The sequence below is a fragment of the Chiloscyllium plagiosum genome, unplaced genomic scaffold, assembly GCF_037043375.1.
Source record: "Chiloscyllium plagiosum isolate Xiang-an unplaced genomic scaffold, Cpla_swu_hap1 HiC_scaffold_26, whole genome shotgun sequence".
In the NCBI taxonomy this organism is placed as follows: domain Eukaryota; kingdom Metazoa; phylum Chordata; class Chondrichthyes; order Orectolobiformes; family Hemiscylliidae; genus Chiloscyllium; species Chiloscyllium plagiosum.
Window position 1 is genome coordinate 54597348 of NW_028270164.1, and position 18269 is coordinate 54615616.

General features: G+C 60.1%; 1 protein-coding gene across 1 annotated transcript in view; it reads right to left on the reverse strand.

The window, feature by feature from the left end:
• Nucleotides 1–3464: 3464 nt before the first annotated feature.
• Nucleotides 3465–18269, reverse strand: part of LOC148145185 (uncharacterized) — a 92722-nt gene continuing 77917 nt past the window's right edge. The window contains exon 5 of the mRNA XM_087973793.1: nucleotides 3465–3579. Coding sequence (XP_087829919.1) covers nucleotides 3465–3579 — 115 coding nt within the window. The remainder of the gene's footprint in view (nucleotides 3580–18269) is intronic.

Consider the following 18269-nt stretch of genomic DNA (forward strand, 5'->3'; position numbering starts at 1 on the left):
GCCCCAACACACTCCCCGCCCCGACACACTCCCCGCCCCGACACACTCCCCGCCCCGACACACTCCCCCCCGCAACACACTCCCCGCCCCGACACACTCCCCCCCGCAACACACTCCCCGCCCCGACACACTCCCCGCCCCGACACACTCCCCGCCCCGACACACTCCCCGCCCCGACACACTCCCCCCCGCAACACACTCCCCCCCGCAACACACTCCCCGCCCCGACACACTCCCCGCCCCGACACACTCCCCGCCCCGACACACTCCCCCCCGCGACACACTCCCCGCCCCGACACACTCCCCGCCCCGACACACTCCCCGCCCCGACACACTCCCCGCCCCGACACACTCCCCGCCCCGACACACTCCCCGCCCCAACACACTCCCCACGACAACACACTCCCCGCCCCAACACACTCCCCGCCCCAACACACTCCCCCCCGCGACACACTCCCCGCCCCGACACACTCCCCGCCCCGACACACTCCCCGCCCCGACACACTCCCCACGACAACACACTCCCCACGACAACACACTCCCCCCCCGCAACACACTCCCCCCCGCAACACACTCCCCACGACAACACACTCCCCACGACAACACACTCCCCACGACAACACACTCCCCCCCGCAACACACTCCCCACGACAACACACTCCCCGCCCCAACACACTCCCCGCCCCAACACACTCCCCGCCCCAACACACTCCCCGCCCCAACACACTCCTCGCTGCAACACACTCCCCGCTGCAACACACTCCCCCCCGCAACACACTCCCCGCCCCGACACACTCCCCCCCGCAACACAGTCCCCCCCGCAACACACTCCCCGCCCCAACACACTCCCCGCCCCAACACACTCCCCCCCGCAACACACTCCCCGCCCCAACACACTCCCCGCCCCAACACACTCCCCGCCCCAACACACTCCCCCCCGCAACACACTCCCCGCCCCAACACACTCCCCGCCCCAACACACTCCCTCCCGCAACACACTCCCCGCCCCAACACACTCCCCCCCGCAACACACTCCCCGCCCCGACACACTCCCCGCCCCGACACACTCCCCCCCGCAACACACTCCCCCCCGCAACACACTCCCCCCCGCAACACACTCCCCGCCCCAACACACTCCCCGCCCCAACACACTCCCCCCCGCAACACACTCCCCGCCCCAACACACTCCCCGCCCCAACATACTCCCCCGCCCCAACACACTCCCCCCCGCAACACACTCCCCCCCGCAACACACTCCCCCCCGCAACACACTCCCCCCCGCAACACACTCCCCCCCGCAACACACTCCCCGCCCCAACACACTCCCCGCCCCAACACACTCCCCCCCGCAACACACTCCCCCCCGCAACACACTCCCCGCCCCGACACACTCCCCGCCCCAACACACTCCCCGCCCCAACACACTCCCCCCCGCAACACACTCCCCCCCGCAACACACTCCCCCCCGCAACACACTCCCCGCCCCGACACACTCCCCGCCCCAACACACTCCCCGCCCCAACACACTCCCCCCCGCAACACACTCCCCCCCGCAACACACTCCCCCCCGCAACACACTCCCCGCCCCGACACACTCCCCGCCCCAACACACTCCCCGCCCCAACACACTCCCCCCCGCAACACACTCCCCCCCGCAACACACTCCCCGCCCCAACACACTCCCCCCCGCAACACACTCCCCGCCCCAACACACTCCCCCCCCAACACACTCCCCGCCCCAACACACTCCCCCCCGCAACACACTCCCCCCCGCAACACACTCCCCGCCCCGACACACTCCCCCCCCCGACACACTCCCCGCCCCGACACACTCCCCGCCCCGACACACTCCCCGCCCCGACACACTCCCCCCCGCAACACACTCCCCGCCCCGACACACTCCCCCCCGCAACACACTCCCCGCCCCGACACACTCCCCGCCCCGACACACTCCCCGCCCCGACACACTCCCCGCCCCGACACACTCCCCGCCCCGACACACTCCCCCCCGCAACACACTCCCCGCCCCGACACACTCCCCGCCCCGACACACTCCCCCCCGCAACACACTCCCCGCCCCGACACACTCCCCCCCGCAACACACTCCCCGCCCCAACACACTCCCCGCCCCAACACACTCCCCGCCCCGACACACTCCCCGCCCCGACACACTCCCCGCCCCGACACACTCCCCGCCCCGACACACTCCCCCCCGCAACACACTCCCCGCCCCAACACACTCCCCGCCCCGACACACTCCCCGCCCCGACACACTCCCCCCCGCGACACACTCCCCGCCCCGACACACTCCCCGCCCCGACACACTCCCCGCCCCGACACACTCCCCGCCCCGACACACTCCCCGCCCCGACACACTCCCCGCCCCGACACACTCCCCGCCCCGACACACTCCCCCCCGCGACACACTCCCCCCCGCGACACACTCCCCGCCCCAACACACTCCCCGCCCCGACACACTCCCCGCCCCGACACACTCCCCCCCGCAACACACTCCCCGCCCCGACACACTCCCCGCCCCGACACACTCCCCGCCCCGACACACTCCCCGCCCCGACACACTCCCCGCCCCGACACACTCCCCCCCGCGACACACTCCCCCCCGCGACACACTCCCCGCCCCAACACACTCCCCGCCCCGACACACTCCCCGCCCCGACACACTCCCCGCTCCAACACACTCCCCGCTCCAACACACTCCCCGCCCCTACACCCTCCCCACCCCTACACCCTCCCACAACACCCCCCTCCACACTCCCCACAACATTCCTCTCCACCCTCCAACTCCCCCCCCCCTCCAATGACACGACCGTTAACACTAATCTGAACCCCAGTGCCTATACACACTGGCTATTGTAGGGAGCGGATATGCTTCTGTCAGGCCCCTGGGGTAGGGGTGAAGGGTGGTACGTGGATATAGGGAGTGGGAATGGGGTGTGTGGGAGGAGGGGGGCTGTATGTGAGGGAAATGAAGGGAGTGATATGGGGGGTGATTGTGGAGAGAGGCTGGGGACGATGGGATGTGCCGGAGGGGAGTCGAGGGGAGGAGTGTGGAGAGGGCATGTGTAGAAGAGAAGGGAATGTGGGAGGCAGTGTGTGCTGAGGTGGGTGAGTGAGGAAGGGGTTAGTATGAAAGTGGGAGAGTGTGGGGTTGGGGGTCTATGAGGGCCCCGGAAGGGGTCTGGATAGACACTGGATGTTCCCAAGCTGAGGGCCTTGCCAGTCCTGATTCTGGGTTCCCTGTGGACGCTCACATACTGACTTGTTTGTTAGGCCAGGTTGTGGCCTCTGCTACATCCCCCTTCACCCTTTAACCTCAGGAAAATCACCCAACGAATGGCAGAGAGAATAACCCTTACACCTTGCTGTTAATCACCTTCTAGAATGTTCCACACAGCCGGGTTGGGTAATGAATAGATCCCGGGGAAGGGCTGAAACAGTCCCATCTACCTGAGGTAGGAGTTGGAATTTGGCAGTAACTTACCTGCTGTGGTGGTGAATGGCTCTGACCACTGGCTGACCAGGATGGGGGTCCTTTCATTCCTGAGCACATAACGTCCCCTGGGAGTAACAAACAAGGGCCCAGTTATTCTGGTAGTATGGACTAGTTGGGCCGAAGGGCCTGCTTCCACACTGTAGGGAATCTATTGTATTTAAACAAAGCTAGGCAGTTAACTGTCAAGCATCATTAATTGGTGCATCTTCCATGGCAACACCTCGACCAATCAGAGGTCACTCATCAACCAATTGGCTACCTTGTCTGATGCAGTGAAAATGCCTTGAATTGGTATTTATAGGACATAGAACATAACAGCGCAGTACAGGCCCTTCGGCCCTCGATGTTGTGCTGACCTGTGAAGCCCATCTGACCTACGGTATTCCATTTTCATCCATATGTTTATCTAATGACCATTTAAATGCCCTTAAAGTTGGTGGGTCTACTCCTGGTGCAGGCAGGCCATTCCACGCCCCTATTACGCTCTGAGTAAAGAAACTACCTCTGACATCTGTCCTATACCTATCACCCCTCAATTCGGTGTGCTCACCGAATCCCCCAGTACTCACCGAATTCCCCTGTGCTCTCCAAATCCCCCAGTACTCACTGAATCTCCCAGTACTCACCAAATACCCCATTACTCACCGAATACCCCTGTGCTCACCGAATCCCCCAGTACTCACCGAATACCCCAGTACTCACCGAAACCCCCAGTACTCACCGAATCCCCTAGTACACACCGAATCCCCCTGTGCTCACTGAATCCCCCTGTGCTCACCGAAACCCCCTGTGCTCACTGAATCCCCCAGTGCTCACCGAATTCCCCCAGCGCTCACTGAAACCCCTGTACTCACCGAATCACCCATTGCTCACTGAATCCCCCAGCGCTCACTGAATTCCCATGTACTCACTGAATCACCTTGTTATCACCGAATCCACTGTGCTAACCGAATCTCCTAGAGCTCACCGAATCCCCCTGTGCTCACCAAATCACGCAGTGCTCACCGAATCCACCTGTGCTCACCGAATCCCCCTGTGCTCACCGAATCCACCTGTTCTCACCGAATCCCCGTGTGCTCACCGAACCCCCATGTGCTCATTAAATCCCTCTGTTCTCACCAAATCCCCCAGTGCTCACCGAATCCCCCTTGCTCACCGAATCCATCTGTGCTCACCGAATCCCCCTGTTCTCACCGAATCCCCCAGTACTCACCGAATCCCCCAGTACTCACCGAATCCCCCAGCGCTCACCAAATCCTTCAGTCCTCACCGAATCCCTCTGTGTTCACCGAATTCCCCAGTGCTCACCGAATCCCCCAGTGCTCACCGATTCCCCCTGTTCTCACCGAATCCCCTTGTGCTCACCGAATCCCGCAGCACTCACCGAATCCCCCAGTGCTCACCGAATTCCCCCAGCGCTCACTGAATCCCCCTGTGCTCACCGAATCACCCAGTGCTCACCAAATTCCCCAGTGCTCACTGAATCCCCCAGCGCTCACTGAATTCCCATGTACTCACTGAATCACCTTGTTATCACCGAATCCACTGTGCTAACCGAATCTCCTAGAGCTCACCGAATCCCCCTGTGCTCACTGAATTACCCAATGCTCACCGAATCCCCCTGTGCTCACCAAATCCCCCAGTGCTCACCGAATCCACCTGTTCTCACCGAATCCCCGTGTGCTCACCGAACCCCCATGTGCTCATTAAATCCCTCTGTTCTCACCAAATCCCCCTGTGCTCACCGAATCCACCTGTGCTCACCGAATCCCCCTGTTCTCACCGAATCCCGGTGTGCTCACCGAACCCCCATGTGCTCATTAAATCCCTCTGTTCTCACCGAATCCCCCTTGCTCACCGAATCCATCTGTGCTCACCGAATCCCCCTGTTCTCACCGAATCCCCCAGTACTCACCGAATCCCCCAGCGCTCACCAAATCCTTCAGTCCTCACCGAATCCCTCCGTGTTCACCGAATCCCCCAGTGCTCACCGAATCCCCCTGTTCTCACCAAATCCCCCAATGCTCACCGAATCCCCCAGTGCTCACCGAATCCCCCTGTGCTCACCGAATCCCCCTGTGCTCACCGAATCGCCCTGTGCTCACCGAATCCCCCTGTTCTCACCAAATCCCCCAGTGCTCTCCGAATTCCCCCAGCGCTCACTGAATCCCCCTGTGCTCACCGAATCACCCAGTGCTCACCAAATTCCCCAGTGCTCACTGAATCCCCCGGTGATCACCGAATCTCCCAGTGCTCACCGAGTCCCCCCGTGCTCACCGAATTCCCCTGTGCTCACCGAATTCCCCTGTGCTCACCGAATCCCCCAGTGCTCACCGAATTCTCCTGTGCTCACCGAATCCCCCTGTGCTCACCGAATCCCCCTGTGCTCACCGAATCGCCCTGTGCTCACCGAATCCCCCTGTGCTCACTGAATCCCCCTGTGCTCACCGAATCACCCTGTGGTCACCAAATCCCCCTGTGCTCACCGAATCCCCCTGTGCTCACCGAATCCCCCTGTTCTCACTGAATCCCCCAGTGCTTACCAAAGCCCTCAGTGCTCACCAAATATCCCAGTCCTCACTGAATCCCCCAGTGCTCATTGAATCCCCCTGTGGTCACCAAATCCCCCTGTTTGCACCGAATCCCCTAATGTTCACCAAATCCCCCAGTGCTCGCCGAAAATCCTTGTGCTCACCGAATCCCCCTGAGCACACCGAATCCCCTGGTGTCACCGAATCCCCTTGTGCTCACCGAATCCCCCCGTTCTCAGCGAATCCCTCAGTTCCCACCGAATACCCCAGTTCTCACCAAATTCCCCAGTGCTCACCGAATCCCCCAGTACTCACCGAATCCCCCAGTGCTCACCGAATCCCCCAGCGCTCACCAAATCCTTCAGTCCTCACCGAATCCCTCTGTGTTCACCGAATTCCCCAGTGCTCACCGAATCCCCCAGTGCTCACCGAATCCACCTGTTCTCACCGAATCCCCGTGTGCTCACCGAACCCCCATGTGCTCATTAAATCCCTCTGTTCTCACCAAATCCCCCAGTGCTCACCGAATCCCCCTTGCTCACCGAATCCATCTGTGCTCACCGAATCCCCCTGTTCTCACCGAATCCCCCAGTACTCACCGAATCCCCCAGTGCTCACCGAATCCCCCAGCGCTCACCAAATCCTTCAGTCCTCACCGAATCCCTCTGTGTTCACCGAATTCCCCAGTGCTCACCGAATCCCCCAGTGCTCACCGATTCCCCCTGTTCTCACCGAATCCCCTTGTGCTCACCGAATCCCGCAGCACTCACCGAATCCCCCAGTGCTCACCGAATTCCCCCAGCGCTCACTGAATCCCCCTGTGCTCACCGAATCACCCAGTGCTCACCAAATTCCCCAGTGCTCACTGAATCCCCCGGTGATCACCGAATCTCCCAGTGCTCACCGAGTCCCCCCGTGCTCACCGAATTCCCCTGTGCTCACCGAATTCCCCTGTGCTCACCGAATCCCCCAGTGCTCACCGAATTCTCCTGTGCTCACCGAATCCCCCAGTGCTCACCGAATCCCCCTGTGCTCACCGAATCGCCCTGTGCTCACCGAATCCCCCTGTGCTCACTGAATCCCCCTGTGCTCACCGAATCACCCTGTGGTCACCAAATCACCCTGTGGTCACCAAATCCCCCTGTGCTCACCGAATCCCCCTGTGCTCACCGAATCCCCCTGTTCTCACTGAATCCCCCAGTGCTTACCAAAGCCCTCAGTGCTCACCAAATATCCCAGTCCTCACTGAATCCCCCAGTGCTCATTGAATCCCCCTGTGGTCACCAAATCCCCCTGTTTGCACCGAATCCCCTAATGTTCACCAAATCCCCCAGTGCTCGCCGAAAATCCTTGTGCTCACCGAATCCCCCTGAGCACACCGAATCCCCTGGTGTCACCGAATCCCCTTGTGCTCACCGAATCCCCCCGTTCTCAGCGAATCCCTCAGTTCCCACCGAATACCCCAGTTCTCACCAAATTCCCCAGTGCTCACCGAATCCCCCAGCACTCACCGAATCCCCCTGTGCTCACCGAATCCCCCTGTGCTCACTGAATCCCGCAGTGCTCACCGAATCCCCCTGTGCTCACCGAATCCCCCAGCGCTCATCGAATCCCCCTGTGCTCACCGAATCCCCCTGCACTCACCGAATCCCCTGGTGCTCACCGAATCCCCCTGTGCTCACTGAATCCCGCAGTGCTCACCGAATCCCCCTGTGCTCACCGAACCCCCCTGTGCTCACCGAATCCCCCTGTGATCACCAAATTCCCCTGTGCTCACCGAATCAGCCAGTGCACACCGAATCCCCCAGTGCTCACCGAATCCCCCCTGTGCTCACCGAATCCTTCTCTGCTCACCGAATCCCCCAGTGCTCACCGAATCCCCCTGTGCTCACCGAATCCCCCAGCACTCACCAAATCCCCCAGTGCTCACCGAATCCCCCAGTGCTCACCGAATCCCCTATTCTTGTTAAATCTCCCTGTTCTCACCGAATCCCCCATGCTAACCAAATTCCCCTGTGCTCACCGAATCCCCCTGTGCTCACCGAATCTCCCAGCACTCACCGCATCCCCCAGTGCTCACCGAATCCCCCTGTGCTCACCGAATCCCCCAGTGCTCACCGAATCCCCCAGTGCTCACCGAATCCCCCAATGCTCGTTAAATCTCCCTGCTCTCACCGAATCCCCCCGTGCTCACCAAATCCCCCTCTGCTTACTGTATCCCCCTCTGCTCACTGTATCCCCCTCTGCTCACCGAATCCCCTAGTACTCATCGAATCCCCCAGTGCTCACCGAATCCCCCAATGCTCACCAAATCCGCCAGTGCTCATCGAAACCCCTTGTTTACACCGAATCCCCCTGTGCTCACCAAATTTCCCAGTGCTCACCAAATCCCCCAGTTCTCACCAAATCCCACCGTGCTCACCGAATCCCCCAGTACTCATCGAATGCCCCTGTGCTCACCATCTCCCGGTGTGCTCACTGAATCCCCCTGTTCTCACCGAATCCCCCTGTTCTCACCGAATCCCCTGTTCTCACCGAATCCCCCTGTGCTCACCGAATCTCCCAGTGCTCACCGAGTCCCCCCGTGCTCACCGAATCCCCCTGTGCTCTCCGAATCCCCCAGTGGTCACCGAATTCCCCTGTGCTCACCGAATAACCCTGTGCTCTCCAAATCCCCCAGTGGACACTGAATCGCCCAAAGCTCACTGAATCCCCCTGTGCTCACTGAATCCCCCTGTTCTCACTGTATCCCCCAGTGCTTACCAAAGCCCTCAGTGCTCACCAAATACCCCAGTCCTCACCGAATCCCCCAGTGCTCACCGAATCCCCCTGTGGTCACCAAATCCCCCTGTTCCCACCGAATCCCCTAATGTTCACCAAATCCCCCAGTGCTCGCTGAAACTCCTTGTGCTCATCGAAATCCCCTGGGCTCACCGAATCCCCCTGTTCTCAGCGAATCCCTCAGTTCCCACCGAATACCCCAGTTCTCAACAAATTCCCCAGTGCTCACCGAATCCCCCTGTGCTCACCGAATCCCCCCATGCTAACCAGATTCCCCTGTGCTCACCGAATCCCCCTGCGCTCACCGAATCCCCCAGTGCTCACCGAATCCCCCTGTGCTCACCAAATCCCCCTGTGCTCACCGAATCCCCCTGTTCTCACTGAATCCCCCAGTGCTCACCGAATCCCCCAGTGCTCACCGAATCCCCAGTGCTCACCGAATACCCCAGTTCTCACCAAATCCCCCTGCGCTCACCGAATCCCCCTGTTCTCATCAAATCCCCCAGCGCTCACCAAATCCCTCAGTTCTCACCGAATCCCCCTGTTCTCACCGATGCCCCCCAGTGCTCACCGAATCCCCCTGTTCTCACCGAATCCCCCAGTGCTCACCGTACCCCCAGTGCTCACCGAATTCCCCAGTGCTCACCGAATCCCCCTGTGCTCTCCGAATCCCCCAGTGGACACCGAATCCCCCTGTGCTCACCGAATCCCCCTGTGCTCACCGAATCCCCCAGTGCTCACCGAATTCCCCTGTGCTCACCGAATTCCCCTGTGCTCACCGAATCGTCCAGTGCGCACCGAATCCCGCTGTGCTCACTGAATCCCCCAGTGCTCACCGAATTCCCCAGTGGTCACCAAATCCCCCTGTGCTCAACGAATCCCCCTGTGCTCACCAAATCCCCCTGTGCTCACCGAATCCCCCTGTGCTCACTGAATCCCCCTGTTCTCACTGAATCCCCCAGTGCTTACCAAAGCCCTCAGTGCTCACCAAATACCCCAGTCCTCACCGAATCCCCCAGTGCTCACCGAATCCCCCTGTGGTCACCAAATCCCCCTGTTCCCACCGAATCCCCTAATGTTCACCAAATCCCCCAGTGCTCGATGAAACTCCTTGTGCTCACCGAAACCCCCTGTGCTGACCGAATCCCCTCGTGCTCACCGAATCCCCCTGGGCTCACCGAATCTCCTTGTGCTCACCGAATCCCCCAGTACTCACCGAATCCCTCAGTTCCCACCGAATACCCCAGTTCTCAACAAATTCCCCTACGCTCACCGAATCCCCCAGTGCTCACCGAATCCCCCCGTGCTCACCAATTCCTCCTGTTCTCACTGAATCCCCCAGTGCTCACCGAATCCCCCAGTGCTCACCGAATCCCCCTGTGTTCACCGAATCCCCAGTTCTCACCGAATCCCCAGTTCTCACCGAATCCCCGTGTTCTCATCAAATCCCCAGCGCTCACTAAATCCCTCAGTTCTCACTGAATCCCCCTGTTCTCACCGATTCCCCCCAGTGCTCACCGAATCCCCCTGTTCACATCGAATCCCCCTGTGCTCACCGTATCCCCCAGTGCTCACTGAATCCCCCTGTGCTCACCGAATCCCCCAGTACTCACCGAATCCCCCAGTACTCACCGAATCCCCCAGTGCTCACCAAATTCCCCAGTGCTCACCGAATCCCCCAGTTCTCACCAAATCCCCCTGTTCACATCGAATCCCCCTGTGCTCACCGTATCCCCCAGTGCTCACCGAATTCCCCAGTGCTCACTGAATCCCCCTGTGCTCACCGAATCCCCCAGTACTCACCGAATCCCCCAGTGCTCACCAAATTCCCCAGTGCTCACCAAATCCCCCAGTACTCATCGAAAACCCCTGTGCTCACCATCTCCCTGTGTGCTCACCGAATCCCCTGATCTCACCGAATCCCCCTGTTCTCATCGAATCTCCCAGTGCTCACCAGGTCGCCCTGTGCTCACCGAATCCCCCTGTGCTCTCCAAATCCCCCAGGGGACACCGAATCCCCCTGTGCTCACCGAATCCCCCAGTGCTCACCGAATCCCCCAGTGCTCACCGAATTCCCCTGTGCTCAACGAATCCCCCTGTGCTCACCGAATCCCCCTGTGCTCACCGAATCCCCTGTTTTCACCGAATCCCCCTGTTCTCATCGAATCTCCCAGTGCTCACCGAGTCCCCCTGTGCTCACCGAATCCCCCTGTGCTCTCCGAATCCCCCAGTGGTCACCGAATCCCCCTGTGCTCACCGAATCCCCCTGTGCTCACCGAATCCCCCAGTGCTCACCGAATTCCCCTGGGCTCACCGAATCTCCTTGTGCTCACCGAATCCCCCTGTTCTCACCGAATCCCTCAGTTCCCACCGAATACCCCAGTTCTCAACAAATTCCCCAGTGTTCACCGAATCCCCCCATGCTAACCAAATTCCCCTGTGCTCACCGAATCCCCCTGCGCTCACCGAATCCCCCAGTGCTCACCGAATCCCCCTGTGCTCACCGAATCCCCCTGTTCTCACTGAATCCCCCAGTGCTCACCGAATCCCCCTGTGCTCACCGAATCCCCAGTGCTCACCGAATGCCCCAGTTCTCACCGAATCCCCCTGCGCTCACCGAATCCCCTTGTGCTCACCGAATCCCCCTGTTCTCATCAAATCCCCCAGCGCTCACCAAATCCCTCAGTTCTTACCGAATCCCCCTGTTCTCACCGATTCCCCCCAGTGCTCACCGAATCCCCCTGTTCTCACCGAATCCCCCTGTGCTCACCAAATTTCCCAGTGCTCACCGAATCACCCAGTTCTCACCAAATCCCACCGTGCTCACCGAATCCCCCAGCACTCATCGAATACCCCTGTGCTCACCATCTCCTGGTGTGCTCACTGAATCCCCCTGTTCTCACCGAATCCCGCTGTTCTCACCGAATCCCCTGTTCTCACCTAATCCCCCTGTTCTCATCGAATCTCCCAGTGCTCACCGAGTCCCCCTGTGCTCACCGAATCCCCCTGTGCTCTCCGAATCCCCCAGTGGACACCGAATTCCCCTGTGCTCACCGAATCGTCCAGTGCGCACCGAATCCCGCTGTGCTCACTGAATCCCCCACTGCTCACCGAATCCCCCTGTGCTCACTGAATCCCCCTGTGCTCACCGAATCACCCTGTGGTCACCAAATCACCCTGTGGTCACCAAATCCCCCTGTGCTCACCGAATCCCCCTGTGCTCACCGAATCCCCCTGTGCTCACTGAATGCCCCTGTTCTCACTGAATCCCCCAGTGCTTACCAAAGCCCTCAGTGCTCACCAAATACCCCAGTACTCACCGAATCCCCCAGTGCTCAGCGAATCCCCCTGTGGTCACCAAATCCCCCTGTTTGCAACGAATCCCCTAATGTTCACCGAATCCCCCTGGGCTCACCGAATCCCCGGATCTCACCGAATCCCCCTGTTCTCATCGAATCTCCCAATGCTCACCGAGTCGCCCTGTGCTCACCGAATCCCCCTGTGCTCTCCGAATCCCCCAGTGGACACCGAATCCCCCTGTGCTCACCGAATCCCCCAGTGCTCACCGAATCCCCCAGTGCTCACCGAATTCCCCTGTGCTCAACGAATCCCCCTGTGCTCTCCGAATCCCCTGTTTTCACCGAATCCCCCTGTTCTCATCGAATCTCCCAGTGGTCACCGAATCCCCCTGTGCTCACCGAATCCCCCTGTGCTCTCCGAATCCCCCAGTGGTCACCGAATCCCCCTGTGCTCACCGGATCCCCCTGTGCACACCGAATCCCCCAGTGCTCACCGAATTCCCCTGTGCTCACCGAATCCCGCAGTGCTCACCGAATTCTCCTGTGCTCACCGAATCCCCCAGTGCTCACCGAATCCCCCTGTGCTCACCGAATCGCCCTGTGCTCACCGAATCCCCCTGTGCTCACTGAATCCCCCTGTGCTCACCGAATCACCCTGTGGTCACCAAATCACCCTGTGGTCACCAAATCCCCCTGTGCTCACCGAATCCCCCTGTGCTCACCAAATCCCCCTGTGCTCACCGAATCCCCCTGTGCTCACTGAATGCCCCTGTGCTCACTGAATGCCCCTGTTCTCACTGAATCCCCCAGTGCTTACCAAAGCCCTCAGTGCTCACCAAATACCCCAGTGCTCACCGAGTCGCCCTGTGCTCACCGAATCCCCCTGTGCTCTCCGAATCCCCCAGTGGACACCGAATCCCCCTGTGCTCACTGAATCCCCCAGTGCACACCGAATCCCCCAGTGCTCACCGAATTCCCCTGTGCTCAACGAATCCCCCGTGCTCTCCGAATCCCCTGTTTTCACCGAATCCCCCTGTTCTCATCGAATCTCCCAGTGCTCACCGAGTCCCCCTGTGCTCACCGAATCCCCCTGTGCTCTCCGAATCCCCCAGTGGTCACCGAATCCCCCTGTGCTCACCGAATCCCCCTGTGCTCACCGAATCCCCCAGTGCTCACCGAATTCCCCTGGGCTCACCGAATCTCCTTGTGCTCACCGAATCCCCCTGTTCTCACCGAATCCCTCAGTTCCCACCGAATACCCCAGTTCTCAACAAATTCCCCAGTGTTCACCGAATCCCCCCATGCTAACCAAATTCCCCTGTGCTCACCGAATCCCCCTGCGCTCACCGAATCCCCCAGTGCTCACCGAATCCCCCTGTGCTCACCGAATCCCCCTGTTCTCACTGAATCCCCCAGTGCTCACCGAATCCCCCTGTGCTCACCGAATCCCCAGTGCTCACCGAATGCCCCAGTTCTCACCGAATTCTCCCTGCGCTCACCGAATCCCCTTGTGCTCACCGAATCCCCCTGTTCTCATCAAATCCCCCAGCGCTCACCAAATCCCTCAGTTCTCACCGAATCCCCCTGTTCTCACCGATTCCCCCCAGTGCTCACCGAATCCCCCTGTTCTCACCGAATCCCCCTGTGCTCACCGTATCCCCCAGTGCTCACCAAATTCCCCAGTGCTCACTGAATCCCCCTGTGCTCACCGAATCCCCCAGTACTCATCGAATACCCCTGTGCTCACCATCTCCCTGTGTGCTCACCGAATCCCCCTGTTCTCACCGAATCCCCCTGTTCTCACCGAATCCCCTGTTCTCACCGAATCACCCTGTTCTCATCGAATCTCCCAGTGCTCACCAGGTCGCCCTGTGCTCACCGAATCCCTCAGTTCCCACCGAATTCCCCAGTGCTCACCGAATCCCCCTGTGCTCACAGAGTCCCCCTGTGCTCACTGAATCCCGCAGTGCTCACCGAATCCCCCTGTGCTCACCGAATCCCCCAGCGCTCATCGAATCCCCCTGTGCTCACCGATTCCCCCAGTGCTCACGGAGTGCCCCTGTGCTCACTGAATCCCCCTCTGCTCACCAAATACCCCAAAGCTCACTGTAACCCCCTGTGCTCACCGTATCCCCCTATGCTCGTTAAATCTCCCTGCTCTCATCGAATCCCCCCGTGCTCACCAAATCCCCCTCTGCTTACTGTATCCCCCTCTGCTCACTGTATCCCCCTCAGCTCACCGAATCCCCTGGTACTCATCGAATCCCCCAGTGCTCACCGAATCCCCTGGTACTCATCGAATCCCCCAGTGCTCACCGAATCCCCCTGTGCTCACCAAATTTCCCAGTGCTCACCGAATCACCCAGTTCTCACCAAATCCCACCGTGCTCACCGAATCCCCCAGCACTCATCGAATACCCCTGTGCTCACCATCTCCTGGTGTGCTCACTGAATCCCCCTGTTCTCACCGAATCCCGCTGTTCTCACCGAATCCCCTGTTCTCACCTAATCCCCCTGTTCTCATCGAATCTCCCAGTGCTCACCGAGTCCCCCTGTGCTCACCGAATCCCCCTGTGCTCTCCGAATCCCCCAGTGGACACCGAATTCCCCTGTGCTCACCGAATCGTCCAGTGCGCACCGAATCCCGCTGTGCTCACTGAATCCCCCACTGCTCACCGAATCCCCCTGTGCTCACTGAATCCCCCTGTGCTCACCGAATCACCCTGTGGTCACCAAATCACCCTGTGGTCACCAAATCCCCCTGTGCTCACCGAATCCCCCTGTGCTCACCGAATCCCCCTGTGCTCACTGAATGCCCCTGTTCTCACTGAATCCCCCAGTGCTTACCAAAGCCCTCAGTGCTCACCAAATACCCCAGTACTCACCGAATCCCCCAGTGCTCAGCGAATCCCCCTGTGGTCACCAAATCCCCCTGTTTGCACCGAATCCCCTAATGTTCACCGAATCCCCCTGGGCTCACCGAATCCCCGGATCTCACCGAATCCCCCTGTTCTCATCGAATCTCCCAATGCTCACCGAGTCGCCCTGTGCTCACCGAATCCCCCTGTGCTCTCCGAATCCCCCAGTGGACACCGAATCCCCCTGTGCTCACCGAATCCCCCAGTGCTCACCGAATCCCCCAGTGCTCACCGAATTCCCCTGTGCTCAACGAATCCCCCTGTGCTCTCCGAATCCCCTGTTTTCACCGAATCCCCCTGTTCTCATCGAATCTCCCAGTGGTCACCGAATCCCCCTGTGCTCACCGAATCCCCCTGTGCTCTCCGAATCCCCCAGTGGTCACCGAATCCCCCTGTGCTCACCGAATCCCCCTGTGCACACCGAATCCCCAGTGCTCACCGAATTCCCCTGTGCTCACCGAATCCCGCAGTGCTCACCGAATTCTCCTGTGCTCACCGAATCCCCCAGTGCTCACCGAATCCCCCTGTGCTCACCGAATCGCCCTGTGCTCACCGAATCCCCCTGTGCTCACTGAATCCCCCTGTGCTCACCGAATCACCCTGTGGTCACCAAATCACCCTGTGGTCACCAAATCCCCCTGTGCTCACCGAATCCCCCTGTGCTCACCAAATCCCCCTGTGCTCACCGAATCCCCCTGTGCTCACTGAATCCCCCTGTGCTCACCGAATCCCCCTGTTCTCACTGAATCCCCCAGTGCTTACCAAAGCCCTCAGTGCTCACCAAATACCCCAGTGCTCACCGAGTCGCCCTGTGCTCACCGAATCCCCCTATGCTCTCCGAATCCCCCAGTGGACACCGAATCCCCCTGTGCTCACCGAATCCCCCAGTGCACACCGAATCCCCCAGTGCTCACCGAATTCCCCTGTGCTCAACGAATCCCCCGTGCTCTCCGAATCCCCTGTTTGCACCGAATCCCCTAATGTTCACCAAATCCCCCAGTGCTCGCCGAAACTCCTTGTGCTCACCGAATCCCCCTGGGCTCACCGAATCCCCGGATCTCACCGAATCCCCCTGTTCTCATCGAATCTCCCAGTGCTCACCGAGTCCCCCTGTGCTCACCGAATCCCCCTGTGCTCTCCGAATCCCCCAGTGGTCACCGAATCCCCCTGTGCTCACCGAATCCCCCTGTGCTCACCGAATCCCCCAGTGCTCACCGAATTCCCCTGGGCTCACCGAATCTCCTTGTGCTCACCGAATCCCCCTGTTCTCACCGAATCCCTCAGTTCCCACCGAATACCCCAGTTCTCAACAAATTCCCCAGTGTTCACCGAATCCCCCCATGCTAACCAAATTCCCCTGTGCTCACCGAATCCCCCTGCGCTCACCGAATCCCCCAGTGCTCACCGAATCCCCCTGTGCTCACCGAATCCCCCTGTTCTCACTGAATCCCCCAGTGCTCACCGAATCCCCCTGTGCTCACCGTATCCCCCAGTGCTCACCAAATACCCCAGTACTCACCGAATCCCCCAGTGCTCAGCGAATCCCCCTGTGGTCACCAAATCCCCCTGTTTGCACCGAATCCCCTAATGTTCACCGAATCCCCCTGGGCTCACCGAATCCCCGGATCTCACCGAATCCCCCTGTTCTCATCGAATCTCCCAGTGCTCACCGAGTCGCCCTGTGCTCACCGAATCCCCCTGTGCTCTCCGAATCCCCCAGTGGACACAGAATCCCCCTGTGCTCACCGAATCCCCCAGTGCTCACCGAATCCCCCTGTGCTCACCGAATTCCCCTGTGCTCAACGAATCCCCCTGTGCTCTCCGAATCCCCTGTTTTCACCGAATCCCCCTGTTCTCATCGAATCTCCCAGTGGTCACCGAATCCCCCTGTGCTCACCGAATCCCCCTGTGCTCTCCGAATCCCCCAGTGGTCACCGAATCCCCCTGTGCTCACCGAATCCCCCTGTGCACACCGAATCCCCCAGTGCTCACCGAATTCCCCTGTGCTCACCGAATCCCGCAGTGCTCACCGAATTCTCCTGTGCTCACCGAATCCCCCAGTGCTCACCGAATCCCCCTGTGCTCACCGAATCGCCCTGTGCTCACCGAATCCCCCTGTGCTCACTGAATCCCCCTGTGCTCACCGAATCACCCTGTGGTCACCAAATCACCCTGTGGTCACCAAATCCCCCTGTGCTCACCGAATCCCCCTGTGCTCACCAAATCCCCCTGTGCTCACCGAATCCCCCTGTGCTCACCGAATCCCCCTGTGCTCACTGAATGCCCCTGTTCTCACTGAATCCCCCAGTGCTTACCAAAGCCCTCAGTGCTCACCAAATACCCCAGTACTCACCGAATCCCCCAGTGCTCAGCGAATCCCCCTGTGGTCACCAAATCCCCCTGTTTGCACCGAATCCCCTAATGTTCACCAAATCCCCCAGTGCTCGCCGAAACTCCTTGTGCTCACCGAATCCCCCTGGGCTCACCGAATCCCCGGATCTCACCGAATCCCCCTGTTCTCATCGAATCTCCCAGTGCTCACCGAGTCGCCCTGTGCTCACCGAGTCCCCCTGTGCTCTCCGAATCCCCCAGTGGACACCGAATCCCCCTGTGCTCACCGAATTCCTCTGTGCTCAACGAATCCCCCTGTGCTCTCCGAATCCCCTGTTTTCACCGAATCCCCCTGTTCTCATCGAATCTCCCAGTGGTCACCGAATCCCCCTGTGCTCACCGAATCCCACTGTGCTCTCCGAATCCCCCAGTGGTCACCGAATTCCCCTGTGCTCACCGAATCCCCCTGTGCACACCGAATCCCCCAGTGCTCACCGAATTCCCCTGTGCTCACCGAATCCCGCAGTGCTCACCGAATTCTCCTGTGCTCACCGAATCCCCCTGTGCTCACCGAATCGCCCTGTGCTCACCGAATCCCCCTGTGCTCACTGAATCCCCCTGTGCTCACCGAATCACCCTGTGGTCACCAAATCACCCTGTGGTCACCAAATCCCCCTGTGCTCACCGAATCCCCCTGTGCTCACCAAATCCCCCTGTGCTCACCGAATCCCCCTGTGCTCTCTGAATGCCCCTGTGCTCACCGAATCCCCCTGTGCTCACCAAATACCCCAGTACTCACCGAATCCCCCAGTGCTCAGCGAATCCCCCTGTGGTCACCAAATCCCCCAGTGCTCGCCGAAACTCCTTGTGCTCACCAAATCCCCCTGGGCTCACC